Consider the following 16,116-nt stretch of genomic DNA (forward strand, 5'->3'; position numbering starts at 1 on the left):
TGAGCAGAGATACTACCCTCCTGTCTGTCGGCGATCTACTGCATGCTTAGTTCTCTGCTTTGTGTGTCTAACACTTTCTTATGAGCCTTCTCCCATGTAACAGACGTTCTGGATCTAATCACATGTCAAACCTATCGTGTGTCTGCCATGCCATAATTGTCACTTTCTCCCTTATACCAAGGGAAACTTTGTTGAAATTTGTATAGCAGTTCATGCCACTTTTGTCTCTTGGGTAGAAAGTCACATCTATTATGTGGTCAGAAAGTCTCAAAGTATTTGCTTGTGGTTAAGGAACAACTAAAAAAAAGAGTCATTTACCCCATCGAATAAGCACTGTTGTTCTCAGAGCAGCTTGAAATATAAGACATGCAACCTTTGGTTGTTGGAGACCTCATGCAAGGTACTGTGAAAAGAACAGAGAGCTACCTTCATAGATTGGCTTGGTACAGACCTTTGTTTTTTTTTTCCTCCAAGGCAGTAGTAAAAGTGGCTTGAATTGGTGAGGGTTAGACAGGTGTAAAAGGCTCTCACTCATGCTACCATCGTCACAGTCACTAGCAAACAAAACTGTGTCTAAATTCCACCTCCTCTTGGTGATTTAGAGCAACAATATTCAGCAGATGCCCAGAGTTAAATGCCCCACGTGGCAGTTCTGGTGAGTCAAGTGGTATTTGGGGTTGATCAGTTGGTTTGTGTTCTTTGCTTTTATTTTGCCAGCTCTACTTTAGTTTGACAATAAAGTGCATAAATTATCACTGGCTAGGGATCATCTTGTGAAACACAGGTCTCAGATTTGACCCCTAATGTAACTGTAAAAAAATACTCTGCATCTGGAGAGACGGAGCCTGTGGGAGGCATATAAAAAAACTGGATTTGTATGCTTCCTGGGTGACCAACCAGCTCACAGCAGTAGAGCCCAGTGGAAGGAATGAGAGCTTTGGAATGACACAGACTGGCTTGAGACTGCACCTACTAGTTGAGCAGCCTTTGGCAAATTACTTATTTTCACTAAGCCTTAGATTTTCATCCCGTGAAATGGCAATAATAACAGTCCTTTACCGAATAAAGTTGTCATGAGGGATAAATGCTACGAGACATTTAAAGAGCTTGGGGTGGGAGGAGTGTCTAACACACAATAAGCACTCAATAGATGTTAGTTACTACAGCTGGGACTGAGATCAGGGCTGTGCTAATAGTATTGATGTTGCCTACAGAAGCCACTCTCCAGACACTGAGTTTTTTTTAATCCATGAAAAGGAAAGATAGAATTCTAAAATTCTCTGAGTCCAAAAAAATAGTTCTCTATGGGTTGTTCTAAAAACAGAAGACAATTCCTAAGAAAACATCATCCTGATGCGAAATCACATTTGTTGGGTTTCTAAGATATAAATGATCTCATGCAGACTGAGAGGGCTGAAGTCTCAGTTTACAAGTATCAAGAATAGCCCTCCCAGCTGGGTGGTAGTGGTGCACGCCTTTAATCCCAGCCCTCAGGAGGCAAAGCCAAGCAGATCTCTGTGAGTTCAATGCCAGCCTGGTCTACTGAGCAAGGTTCAGGACAGGCACCAAAACTACACAGAGAAACCCTGTCTCCAAACAAACAAACAAACAAAACAAAAAATAACCCTCCCATAACCAGCTGTGAGTCATTGCTGTCAGTCCATAAGGAGTTTTGCCTCTTACATCCCCTAACGGGAAAGCTCAAGTTAAGGACTAGGAAAGGGTTGATTTATAGAGCAAGCAAAAAAAGTGAAGGTGTCCTTAATCATGCAAGTCTTGAAATACTTAGTTTTATTGCAACACTGAATGGTTTAGAAAAGTAACAAATTCCTTCTGACCAATCTCATTTAAACAAGGGCTACAAAAAAAAATCATAAAACCTCATTTCTGCTTCCATAGATCTATATGGAACAACAAAGCAGAGTTGTCCTGCATTTCAGAATGTATCATCATGCATTATAGAACCAAAGTTGACAGTGAAATAATCGAGTACACCTATAACTCAATTATCAAGCAATTAATTTATTCTATCAAGCCAGTTTATACTAAGAGTAAGCTCATGTCTTACATTATCTTTCAACGTTTTAAAGCATGTAGCTAGTTATTGGTACAATTCTTTTAATTACTTTGTGAGTTACAAGGAAAGGTAATGTCATCCTCATTTTTAACTTCAACCTACCACTGTGTAAGACATTTCTTTACTTAACATCTGTAGTTTCTCATCTGTAAAATATAACATTTCTGCCAGGTACTGTGAGGATGCTGTGAAATAATAGGTGCAAAGCTCCTCCCAAGGTGCGAAGGACTCAACAAATCACAGCTCTTATCATTAAGTGGAGACTCAAACAGCTAAATTGACCTCCCCAAAGTTACATGCATGAGAAGTTTATAAGATGCTCATTACCTGCGTTTAGTTTTATATTCCCTGTGGAGTTAAACAGGCCAGAGAGTATAAGCAGCATTCTCAAGTAGGGCTCCATCAAAGCAAGCTGGGGCATGGATCTAAGAGCTTCCAGTTCCACAGAAAAGCAGCCCTGATGCCATCATTACCCACAGTCACCCTTGTCCTACATGTTGCCTTCAGCAGACTGGAGGTCTGCTTCCAAGGCAGCAGAGGACCATTTTAATACGTTTGTGCATGTGACAAGGTGAGCAGAAATCCAAAGGAAAGAAGCATCCTCTGTGTAATCACAAGTATTGATGTTCGCTCAAATTGACTTAGGTATACAACAGTAGAGGAAAATAAATCCAAAGGAAACAACAGTCCTAATTTCTTAAAAGTAATACAGAAATGACATTCATTAATGTCAAGAAAGAAAAGCCAAAAATGTAGACATGTAGAAAATTATTTGTCATTTAATCTAAGATGTTAAAACTCCTCAGTAATTTGTTTTATAGTACAAAATGTGTCTGAAAAAAATTTCAGATCATGTTAGTGAATCAGGATTCTTGAGTCTGATTCTCTTGCGACACAGGTATCATTAATAGGTTTGGCATTATTGTAGTTTTTTTTTTTTGTTTTTTTTTTTGTTTTTTTTTTTTTTGGTTTTTCAAGACAGGGTTTCTTTGCGTAGCTTTGCGCCTTTCCTGGAGCTCACTTGGTAGCCCAGGCTGGCCTCGAACTCATAGAGATCCGCCTGTCTCTGCCTCCCGAGTGCTGGGATTAAAGGCGTGCGCCACCACCGCCCGGCTGTAGTTTTTTTTTTAAAAAAAAATCAGGCCACTATAGAAAACATTTTCTGATTCCAACTTGACTCTATGTTAAGGACATTCAGTACTTCAGGACTTTGACAGGTGTTAGAGGAGGAAGAATTCGGAGATAATCATCTTAGTGGTTATCAAGCTGGAGGCTCAGCAGCCACTGGGCAGGGAAAGGTAAGATAAATTCCATAAGCCCGAGTTTCTGGCCTTCCATTCTCTCTTCCTCTTAAAACTCATGACTTGCTCACTACTTGGATGTTCATAAGATGGGAGCAGAGGTCCAGATGTCTGGTACTCGAGGTTACATACATTGAGAGGATGTAGCAAGAACAGCACTGACATTTAACCTCACAGCTCCTTGGGTGGACCCTGATCCTCTGTGTTCTGCCTCTCAGGGAAAAGCAAAATGCTTGAGTCTCTGTTCAACATTTCCTTATTCTCTGCAGTTTGCAGAAGGTGGTTTCTATTACTGCCTGGAAATTATCTAGAGAAGATGGAACCCCACAACCAGAGTACTGTAGCACCCATAACTTCCTTCTAAAAACAAAACAAAAACTGTAGCTTCCTAGTCTTTGAGGCTTAATGTTTGGTACAATGAGGAAGGTAAATAAGACTCAGAGGAGTCAGTGAAAGTCTGGAGCTCAAATCTTCCCAGGGTGAGTTGAGTCACACAGTCATGAAGCAATATTATGTCTGAAACACACATGAGATGGAAAACAAAGAGATTTTCATGGTTTCCATAGTTACTGCTGGGAACAGAAAGATATAGAGCTAAATGAAGTGGGCCAGCAACACAATTTTACTACAAGATGCACATAAAGGGCATGGCAAATAGAAGATGCAAAAATGTCGCAGAGTATGTAGCGCAGGTGGGAGAATGGTGGTGCCTTGAACAAGGTCAGCAGACACAAGAGAAGCAGTTTGCAAGGGAAGATGGCAAGTTGTGTGAGACACACTGGTCTCAGGGCCTGGAGTCCATGCAGCTGTCAGAAGCCGCGAAGAGGATGTTTAGTAAGGAGAGGCAAGAGACCTAATGGTTCATCTCCAGTATAAAGAGAACCTCATGTGTTAAGTGTTCGTGGAGTGATTTACATTAGGAAATTTTTCTTATAAAGAGAGATTTATCACAGTATGTAAATTCCACAGCTGAGAAGAGTGACCCTGATTCTGGCTTGATTTTTTTTAAGGCCATGGCTATCTTTCAGAAGTTGCATCTTTAATCAGTCCTTCACAAAGCCTCAGTGACCTTTAGGTGACATAAGGAGTTGAAGATGATGACCTCATTTAATCCATATGTGTCAGTTCCAAACATTCCCATCTTATACTTTTTTCAATTTAAATTTCACTTTAGTTCAGTATTCTAATTGCTAAGCTTGTTAGAGGCAATGTGTTATTTTAGAACTTGCAAAAACAGGAAGATGTTTTTACAACTAGAAAAAAATATCCAACCCCCAGGAACCAACCACTATTAGGTATTTCCCTACTATATGTGTGAGAGTCCATATACATGTGTACTTATATGTGTACTTGTGTGTTTCTATGAACACATAGACACAAGATAAAAAATATTTTATAGATGAAATATATAGATTTTCTAATGTCATGAGCTTAATGATATATTCTATTTTGTACTTATTTTTTCAGCTACTATATTATTGAAAATGGCTCAGAGGGTTTTATGTGTTTATGTTCTGTATAATATTTTATTATAAGAACCTGCCATAACATCATAGCATCAGACAGTTGAGTAAATTGTGTGCTTTGGGTAGATTAGGTGGGAAGTGTCTCTCACTTCAATATCCTCAGCTTCTGCTCTCCACATCCCTTTCAATGAGAGTTTTAGACAGAGTTGTAACAATGCCTTTGTCAAAATACACAAGTGCTCAGGGTTATTGAAGCAATGGAAAATGAGTAGTTTGTCATTATGTTGTCCCTTTGTGATTTTTTTTAAATTGTGTCCACTTCTTCCTCTCCTGTCCATGTATTCTGTGACATATCTGAATGTATACACACAAACACACTCACATCTAGACCCAAACCTGGAGAGATTTTCATCAAGTCCCTTAATGGCTTCCTTTTCCACCATTCTTTATGATGTACACAACCTGAGAACAAAAACAATGTGTCTTAATGGTAAGCAATGATTGCCTTCCCCTCCACTACAGCGCAGTCAAAGATCATGGCTGTGGCCAGAGCCCCAAGAGGGAGCAGAGCCAAGGCTCACAAATATGCATTTGGAGGGCTGGACAGAGCACCATTGTTTTGCTATCTTTCTGTTTTCACAGGTGCCACAGAGTCATTTTATGAGTCTTCACTATGACCCATGCCACAGAAAGACAAATAGAGCTATGGTGTTGCTAGAACCAGGTTTAAAGCATCTTGCTCAAACACAAACCTGATTTCTAAATCAGCCCAAAGTCTTGACATCTCTGTACTCCCCTCATTTATCCCCTTTCTTCACTTCAACTTGTCTTGTTCAATGTTACTGTCTCCATTTCAAATATCATCAGCTGATAAATCAGTTACAAGGATCTGCAACAGTCCATTCTCATATTGAAAATGACAAATTGTAGCCATAAATTTTTCCAGGGGAGAAGGCAGTGGTATGCATTTCAGAATTAGAAATTGATATAGAAATGAATAGATACAGGAGTTAGATAAAAACCTAACTTCAGTCTATTTGATTTATACCCTAATTCACTTTTATTAAAAAGCAGTATATGTCCAAAGTTTTAAAAAACTTTGAGACATTGGCATCCTTTAAAATACTATCATTTTAAAGGAAAAGTCTCTTGATTATTAGATAAAAACATTATTAAAAAGAGATCTCATGTTTCTAACAAAAGCCAGGATTAAGTTGTTATCAGAAGAAGAGAGAAAAGAATGGGACATTTAACTTCACAAGCAGGGACAAAAGTTTAATATTTTAACCATTTTGTTGTTGTGTTATAGATCTTTGCAGTTCTGAGCATGCCCATAGCAGCCTCCTCATAACATAAGGTTAACGTATGAAGGAGTGCTCACTCCTTTACATACCAGGCAAATTTCATCAGAAAATAGTCAAATGAATAAATACAGAAGATGTATTTATTTATGCACTTCTATAAAGTAAATAAGTGAATAGACATCCCATCCTGGGAAATCTGTCTCTACAACCCTGTTTCTTTCTATTTGCTCTGAAACACTTCTAGATTCTCTCATGTGTCTCCTTATATTTCAGGTTTTTAGAGCCTTATAGACAGTCCTCTTTTACTTTCTTTCTTTTCATGATTTTTAGTCAATACTTCTTGTTATCTGATCCATAGCAAGCCCAGCCCAGTCTTTCTACTCAAATGCTTAGATTTGCTAGCTATATTTTTAAAACTGTGATGCCATCCCATGTCAATTGATGGGATCAAATAGGAAATCTATTTATTTAAATATAGGTATAGACATAATGAATATGTGTTAATTATTATGTGGATATGTAAATATATGCACATATCTCCTAAAGATACAAACAGAATGTAGGGGTCTCTTTAATGTTCAAGAGAGGCTCTCCCTATCACTTGTCATGAAAATAAACCATCTTCTGTTGTGTGCCCTTCCATGCTCTGCATCTACCCTGAGCATTCCTCATAGCCCACTCTTGATGGAGGCTCTTCTGCTCCAACTCTTCTTCAACAGCCTAAGTAGTAAGAATTTTTCACCATCCAGGGGACCAGTCTTCAGCAAGGACCCAGTCTTAACAATGGGAGGCATTAGCTGAAATCAAGAAATTGGGTAATGTGGTCCTTTCGGCCACACAGCATGTAATGCCCTTTCTTGTGGCTCTTTGGCCATGACTTTGTCTCTGAACCTCATAGGTTTCCCAGGCCACTAATTGCAGCCATAAGAGTCACAATCATTATGATAAAGCAATTATCCCTGTCAAATATTTTATAGACAGAAAACTTTCATATTTGTAAGCAGTTTCATTACTTCATTTTGGTAGGGCATTTTTCTCTTGCTAACCATGGCTTATAACATTTGGTAGTTCCTCCCTCCCCTTTCTAAGACATCCAAGTGGCTCCTCTCCAGATATTGTAAATCTTTAGATCTGCCAGAAATAGAAGCTTATTTGCTGATGCATGTTACAGTCTTGTCAGTTCTGTGGTCCATAACCCCCTGCTTACATAGCTTTCTCTTTCATCAAAAGTGAGACAGTAACTGTAATTGCTCAATGGGCATCTGGAAGTAACATTAATAATGATGGTAATAATAATGACCTCATAGGATGGATAATTTGGGGGATTAAAGAACATTTACAAGCTTATTGTGCCATATAGCTAATGATGAGGTGCCAAGGTTTCTCACCACCTCCCTTTCCAGTGGTATTTCCTGCTTGGATCAGAGGACTAATTATAGAAAATAGTGTCTTCTAAGAGCTTTCCCCAGCCCACAGCATATGCTAGCATAAAGATCGAACTGTTTCAGTGTTGTTTTCAGAGATGATTTATGAATGTTGTTTTGTAATTGTATAAAAATGTGTATGATGTAATCATTTAGTGTTTATTTATTGTGTGTACCTTCTACTCAGAGGGTTGGCATTATTGTTCCTAACAGTGACGGATACAAGCAGATCATGCCTTATGACCTCTACCATCCCCTTCCTCGGTACGTAAATCAATCATCGTGATGTTAGAATTAGCACGTCACTCTTCTGTTGCTTTAGTGTATATGTGTAAAAATGTAGAGCTGTAGATCTGTTTTTCTACAAATAAGATGGTAGATGGTAGACTTTCAAATCCATTCTGAGCTCTCCTCTTGAATAATCCTGGCCTGCTCAGATTGTAAGCTTGTCATTTAGATACCATTTTGATGGAGTCACATTTCATTGAAGTGGACACAGTAACTCACTCTAATTAGCTACAGTATGTCTCTTTAGGCCATGTCTCACTTTCATTCCCTTTTCACTGCCTCTCTGGCTCCTCTGGGTAGGAGCCTGGTTATCACAGAGCCACTGCTAACTTAAACAAACACTGCCTGATGGGCGGTCACAACACCATGAATATGAAATTCCAGAAATGGAATTATTCTAATAGAGGCTTCAGGTGCCCTTCCTTTATTTTTGAAGAATTATATTTAGTTAAAGACAATTTTATATCCTTATTGTTCAGAACATTTTACAGAGTAAGTTTTTTTTTCAACACATAAAGATCAATTGCTACACTGTTTTGTTAAAGTATATTTTTAAAACTAGAAAAAAAGATTATTCAAATATGTTTAAAGGACTTTTTATCTTTATATTTGAGAGAAAACTGGAGTTGCTGAGAAATGTATTAGTTGCCAATTGTATTGCTTGCCTGGAAATAGCTCTGCAGGTAGCAAAAATTAGAATTAGTTTTAAATAGCTTTGCTGTTTTCTTTACTAATTTGCCCCCCCCCCAGGGAATCAGCTGCTGTTTAGGGTCCTGGGTTTCTATGAGACCATGAGCAGTTAACATAATCTATATTAGTTTGCTAAATCCTAGACTACAGCATGCAGAAAAGTAACTGTATTTTGAGCAGCAAAATTCAGCAAATTTAATTGATAGTCTCTGAATCCTAACATATTAGAATCTAACTGGATGCTAATCCAACTGTCCAGTGATATGTCCTTCTCATAGTCCTGGCTCAGCAATCATGCCCACAACCCAGATAAAGTAAACATGCATGTTTACACAAACAGGAATTAGTGTGTTCTCTGTGTATATTTACATATGTATAAATGCATATATAGGTATTTCCATGGTGTTCAGTATCTAGTTAAAAACTGGCAGGAGACTGTCTTATCACTGTCCTAGGAGCCATGTGCAAAAGGAGATTGAGTGACACTGGATACAATTATTGCAAAATGTGTCACTAAATGGCTCCCTCACCAGTCAGCGGGCTCCCACCTTGCTGTAATTGTGCTGATAAGGACAGTAAGGGACCTCAGAATCCCCCTTAGGTATCTTTTTCCAGAAGTCTTCTCCTTGATAGCGTACTGAAAGAAACCAAAAGATAAATACAACTGAGCCAAGATTTCCCTTCCTGGGTCTGTGAAGTAAGTATTCCTAGGACACGTGCTTTCTTTGTATGGAGGAAAGCCATGTATTTTAAAATAAAGGTAAAGTTGGGAGTCAATGTGAACAACACTGAGTGTATGTTTCTCCTATCAGGAAAATCTCTAGATTCCTGTCATCTTCTATTAGTTTTCTCTTCTTTTTTTTTTTTTTTCCTGGTGCAAGTAATACCTTTCATATGGTAGTCTTGACTCTTATAGAATGAGACTTCCCTCAAGTGTCTAAAATCTGGTGCTGCCTCATGCCTATGGTCCGTCCCACTTACTGGTTTCTGCACCATGCCCTGTTTACTTATTTGATGTGTCTATTCATCTCAGCAGAAAAGGACAATGCAGTTAGCAAACAGGCTGCATTTCTCGGCCCTTGTACTTCTGTTTTCAAGTACTACAAAAGACACAAAGTCAGCTTCCCGGACAAAGCTCGAGTAAATGGCAGCTGTTTCTAGAAATGTGTTTCCATTTAACAAAATTAAAGCTCCAATAGCTCTCCAACAGCAGTTCCTTGATAATTGAGGCAGAAAGCTTCACTCTAAAACATTTAAGTAGGCTTCAGACAAGTAGAGATACAGCACACAGTTAGTACATTTTAGGGTCTTTCCTGCTCTCTGCCTTTGACTTAGCCTAAATCTCAATGTAAGTCTCATGATGATCTAATTGATTGACAATGAGCTCCTTGCTGTCTCTTTTGCTATATCCTTTTTAATTTTGAAAAATTCTTAAACTAAACATAGTGTGGGTTTAAGGTCATTAAAATCCAAGTACGTTTAAATACATGGCATGTAAATTTATTTAATAGTCTTCTAGGACAAGATTTTTTTATATATATTTTCTTTTATTTGGAAGTATTCACCCTGGTCACTGTTTTAATATCTCTTGACAAAAGAATGTCGTCTCTTGTCTTTCATTAGACTTTAACTAAATATGTTGTACTTTAAAGTTCCCTATGGCCTCATTCTTACATGAGGAGTCACATGACGCTATGTCAACACACAGATCTGAGTTTGTAAGCTCAAGCCATGCTATGAGTCTGCAAATTAGTATCATCCTCATCTATCTTGTGATCAACAACACTGAGAAGAGTGCCTGCATTCATTAGTGAAGTTACGTGGCTGAGGCGAGTGTTGAGACAGAAATCAATCATTCTCCCTTTCATGAGAGGTGAAGTTTCAAGGTTTTAGAGCACCCATTAGAAAATGTTTTCCCCCATAGAATTGCAATCATCTAGGTGATTAAATATCCATTAACATATTGCTGCTTCACTATCAGATTAAATGTAGCGTGAGTATACACTTATGTATTCATCCCATCTTCAGTCTGAACCAGGCCTGTTCTCCACCTCGAGAAGGAAGTCATGCAGAGATTAACCGGGAGGCAAGTAGAGCTAGCTGCCTTATCCTTTGGCAAGGAAAACTGTGCAGAACCAATTCATTCCCTTGAAATAACTTTTATGCAATCTCCCAAGGGTTAAAGAACCTCAGTTTCCCCATAGTAACATCTTTGATGTGTCTTCTGGGGGTAAATACTGGATTGGGCAGCACAGCTTGGCTGTTGACAGTGAAGACAATGGTGTGCCTAAACCCAACAGTGCAGACAAAATGTGTCAGAAACTCCTCTAACACTGGAAACACACAGTATTATTCTGGTTCCCGCAGAAGAGAAATCAAGCCCACAACACATGTGAAACTTACATATAGAATAATTACAGTCTCCATGGGCTGCCGGCTGCCTGTGCAAGACTTAAAAATGAAGCTATCCAGGTGTGTCAACTCAGGGAGGTTTTGGTTCTTTCTCATTAAAATGAGATCTCTCGTGATTCTTTAAGAACTCTTAAAGCTCCATACAAACCCTAACTATCAGAATACATGTAAGGAACAAGCATGGCTCACTCAGTGCCTTGCTGCTGTAAACAGGAGTTCCACTTGTCTAAATCTACAGGAGGAGAGAAAAGAATTAGGTAAAGATCTGGTCCCAAATGCTACAAAACTGAAAGAAAAAGACAGAGAGAGAGAGTCATAGACAGAGACAGAGAGAGAAAGGAAAAAAAGGAAAGAAGGAAGGAAGGAAAGAGAGAGAGAAAGAGGGGGGAGATTAAATTCTCTTAAGCTTCATCGGCAGTCTTGTTATTCTCTGCCTTAACTTAACAGCATAATCTCCGTTCAGTCGCCATAAGCCTTTCAACCGAAACTAAGCATGTTTACAAGTCAAGGAGTTCCTTCCTGGAGGACAATTTAGAGTCTGTCACCAGCTAGAGAGTATTACTGTTATTGACACTTCTGGTCCTCAGCTTACACACACTCAGCATAGTCTAAGCACCCAGCTTGTGCTGAGTGTGTGGAATCCTGGAGCTGACAGTGGCAGAAGGGAGGGAGAAAGAGCTTTTGTGTAGGGAGATATGTATGAACATCTCCTATTTAAAAAAAAAATCCAGAAGTGATAAAGCAAAACATTAAAGATAAAAGTATCCACCCAAATGGAAAACTCTTGTATTCGTTGCTTATTTTAGTTTTAGATTTAATGGAAATATTTAGTGCAAAGTAATTAAACTTTAATACATATGTAATATATGCACATGTATGTATGTATGTTATATATACATATATACATATATATGCAGAAACTACAGAGAGAGGACTGCAGATTGAATCTCCATTGTAAATAGGTTGCAGACAGCCCAGACATCCGGTGGATTGCTCCCCAGACTGTAACCACCTATATCTGTGCTGGGATTTGAGGCTTATGAAACAGTCTTGCCAATGTTGGATTTTGCCTCTTGATGAAATTTCAGCCCATGGAGAGCTTTGGTTCTCTGGAGAAGCCATGATCGGCCCAGGGCACCAGGTTGGTGTGACAGGTCACTAAGGAGGTTTGGCAATTTGCACGTCCGCCCTGATGACTCCCCTTGCTTCTGTAGGTGGGAGGCCACCCCGTGGACCGCGTGCTCCTCCTCGTGTGGGGGGGGCATCCAGAGCCGGGCAGTTTCCTGTGTGGAGGAGGACATCCAGGGGCATGTCACTTCAGTGGAAGAGTGGAAATGCATGTACACCCCTAAGATGCCCATCGTGCGGCCCTGCAACATTTTTGACTGCCCTAAATGGCTGGCACAGGAGTGGTCTCCGGTAACTGTGCCCTCTTTCTTTGTTCGTTAGGAGAGTAAGTCCACTCTTAGCTCTCACCATCATGCTCCACTGAGTGCCCTGTACAGTGCCATCCTTCTCTACCTGAGGTCTCCAAGCCTGTCATCTTAGTTCCTGGAGGATGAATGTCCCATCTGACCAAACATTTGTTAATCTTCCTTCAAGTTACTTCAACTTCGCTTCTTCTCGCCCCAATCGGGTAGCAAATGCCTTTCAAGAATTATTGAGGTTGAATGATCCTTAATCTGTGAGAGCTGCTTCCATGAGATAGTACAGCTGATTTGATTTTTATTATGTTTTTTGTATTATGTAAAAGGGGTGTGAATAGTTTAAAAATATAACTATGTACACATTCACTGAGAAGAAACATGATTAAGTGAAAACAGCACAATAGTTAAAAATAGATATGAAATAGAATTATTGAAACCCAAAATGCTACCAATACTACCTGTCATTGTTGCTACAATTGAGCTTAAAACATTATTCTTAGCTGGGTGTGTGGCACAGGCCTATAATCCTAGCTCCTTGAGAGAGTGATTCAAGAGGATTGCAAGTTCAAGGCCTGTTTGAGCTATATAGGTAAACTCTGCCTCAAAATAAAGAGTAAATTTAAAAAGGAAAAGGCTAGTGATATGGCTCAATGGTAGAGCACTTGCCTACTATGTCCGAGGCCACAGGTTCAGGATTAGTCCTTAGTACTGTACAGACACACACACAGACAAACACACACACACACACACACACACACCTGTTCTTGGTTTCCTGCTTACAGGATGTAAAAATGTAAAAAAGAGGAATGGGGAAGGAGATAGCAAGATGTGGAGGCAAACTACTGTGTCCTTATCCACAAAAACAACAACAACAACAACAAACATAACAACAAAAAGCACTGCGCTGTGTCTGTCAGGACAGATTCAAAAGCCTGGCATTTCCTGTATCAGACCCGCCCCAGGGCTGGCAGAGTTATCAGAGATGCTCTCTCCTTCTGCCCATTGACTCAGCTCCTATGATTTTTTTTCCCCACTTCAATACAATCAGTTGCATTGTCTATGTTGTGTATAAATTAGCTGTGGTAGTAGTTTAACATCTCTTAATATCCTTGTATTTCTCATATTTTGGGCAGATATGCACAAAGTAACTAAATAAGGTTATATGAGCAATTGAACTTGAACAAACTATAGCTTTGTGTCTCTTTTGTGGTACTCTATTTGAGTCTGTCTTTGCACATAGTACAACTAATTAATGATATCCTAAAAAACGTTTAAAGGATGATTTAATTAACTTCACCTCTGAAACCCAAACAGAACCAAGATCAAATAACTGGTAAGAAGTGGCTTAAATCCACCAGAAGGACTCACATACATATATGTATGTGAAACTTTATTTTTTTAAGAAGTATACTTACATATCATGCCTTGGGTGGGAAGTTAAATAAATTAATCGGGCTTTGCCTATGAGTCTTCTCTCTCTCTTTCTCTTTCTCTTGCCATCTCTTCCCAGTGCACAGTGACATGTGGCCAGGGCCTCAGGTACCGTGTGGTCCTCTGCATTGACCACCGAGGAATGCACACAGGAGGCTGCAGTGCAAAAACGAAGCCCCACATAAAAGAAGAATGCATCATACCCACGCCCTGCTACAAACCCAGAGGTAACTGAACAGGGGCCCTTACCCTTCCTCCATGATGAGGGGCACCCGGGCATCTCAGATCTCCTTGGGTTGTTTTCTAGTGTCCTAAATGTTCTTAGCAATGGTTCTTTATAACACAGACTATATTAAATAGACTTGATTCTCTTTACATCTTCAAATTTTTTTGTCTTATTTTACAGTATTTTTAGTTTTTATGCAAAATAATGGTTTTTATTATGGCATTTTCATTCACATATTATGTGTTATTCATATATATTCATGTAAGTATACATGCGTGTGTGTTTATATGTGTATATATCATTGTAACTTGCACTTACCCTACCACAGCACCTCTTTGTCCCTGTCACTAGTCCATTGTCTCTGCCAAAATAGTCCCTTTGTTTTTCAGCATCGTGTGTGTGTGTGTGTGTGTGTGTGTGTGTGTGTGTGTGTGTGTGTGTATGGGTGCACACGCACGCACACACACTGATTATGAGAAAAAGCATGCCTTGTATTAGTTTTTCTGAGTCTGGCTTATTTCACTTAACATGATTATTGTCATTTCAAACCATCTTGACTACATCCTTTATGAAGTAGCACATGTAGAAATCTATGTATACACTTGTCTTCCAACTGTTTGAAAATCATTGCTGAAACATATTGGATTCATCTTCATAAAGAGAGACCAGATTGTATATATATTATGTATGTATATGTAATTTACTATCCACATTTCTTTTAAAAACAAGGAACGAATCCAAATATTTCTACTTTGCTGAGCCTGGCATATGCTGGGAAGTCACAGGCATCAACTGAGAAAGCAGAAAACTGTTACTTCCTATATTGAAAATTAAAGTAATATGAGGCTGAATTCCAGAAGTATAATTTGACATAGAACTGTGACACATATCCGAATTTAATAGATGTCAGAAATGATTTTTTTTTAATTTAGAAAAAAATCTACTTAAGCAAGAGGCATTACAATTATATTGGATCTTTCAGATCAGTGTGACTATTGATCACATTTCTATGACAGTATTGTTGGTGTGTCAATGGAACAGGAAAACTCAGAATCAAAAACCATTTGGATGTTCAGAACTCTATACAATACAGCATTGTAATTTTAATGCCAAAGATGGTTCCCATTTCTTTCTTCATATTGTTTCTTTGAGACATTACATTTCTATGAAAATCAGCCATGAGGTAGTGCTTCATTATACTTATTATCTGAATGAGTAGCATTGTGAGCTCTTAATAGTCTAAAAGGAAAACAGAAGGACAGACCAGAAATCCCAATTATTCTTAATAATCTCACTCTAAGTTTACTCTTCTGTAAAATGGGGGAGACATTAGTATGAATGTGGGAGATCATGAGAGGGTTACAAGAGCTATGGTGTAATAGGGTTCTTGACCTGCCCCCTGCCTCACACTGGGTTTCCTCCAGACATTACCTTTAAGCAGACTATCATTAATATCTTCAAGTATCAGATGAAGTTGCCACAAGCACTGGACTCAAATCAATAGTGGAGCACAAGCCTGCTGTTGGTGCCAAGGTAGACACTTCGTTACACTGGCTGTCATTTAACTGGGGTGGATGGTGGAGCTGTGACATGATGCATGTGCAGGTGCCCTGCACCCATGAGGCTATCATCTTTGGCAGCTGCCCATTTCTTGCTATGTTTTGTAGCTATAAGCAATGGCTGCAAATAGAAGACAAGTAGTGAAAACCCAACTAAAAATAGCCAATTATTTATTAGTTCTATCTTTACCAAGCAGCTTTGGAGGGAAGAAAAATTTGTCTGTAGTTAACTATCAAGAATAAAATCTGGATTTTTCACAGCTAAGCAGTGATCTTGACTCTGTAAGCATCGTTAAAATACTACATAACTCCATAGTGCATGCATATGTGGATATATTTCTTTCATCTTTGCAATTATATGCTATAAAATGGTGACAGAACTTCACTGGCTCATACTATAAAGGCAAATATGCCCATAAATGACCTTAATAAATATGTCAGAAATGAGAATCTTGGCAGTGACTTCTATAGGGGCAGTTAGAGCCTCCCTAGTTCTTTTTCTCCTCCACAT

General features: G+C 38.9%; 1 protein-coding gene across 6 annotated transcripts in view; it reads left to right on the plus strand.

Annotated features, from left to right (window-relative positions):
* The window catches only part of Adamtsl1 (ADAMTS like 1), a 933,106-nt gene that overhangs the window by 734,593 nt on the left and 182,397 nt on the right, over window positions 1–16,116 (plus strand). For 4 of the 6 annotated variants that reach the window (XM_076564473.1, XM_076564474.1, XM_042271381.2 and 1 more), the window contains 3 exons: window positions 7,786–7,836; window positions 12,177–12,381; window positions 13,900–14,047. In XM_076564473.1, coding sequence (XP_076420588.1) covers window positions 7,786–7,836; window positions 12,177–12,381; window positions 13,900–14,047 — 404 coding nt within the window. The remainder of the gene's footprint in view (window positions 1–7,785; window positions 7,837–12,176; window positions 12,382–13,899; window positions 14,048–16,116) is intronic. The other 2 variants (XM_076564475.1, XM_076564476.1) reach the window with 1 other exon arrangement.

This window comes from Peromyscus maniculatus, chromosome 2, assembly GCF_049852395.1.
Source record: "Peromyscus maniculatus bairdii isolate BWxNUB_F1_BW_parent chromosome 2, HU_Pman_BW_mat_3.1, whole genome shotgun sequence".
Taxonomy (NCBI): Eukaryota; Metazoa; Chordata; class Mammalia; order Rodentia; family Cricetidae; genus Peromyscus; species Peromyscus maniculatus.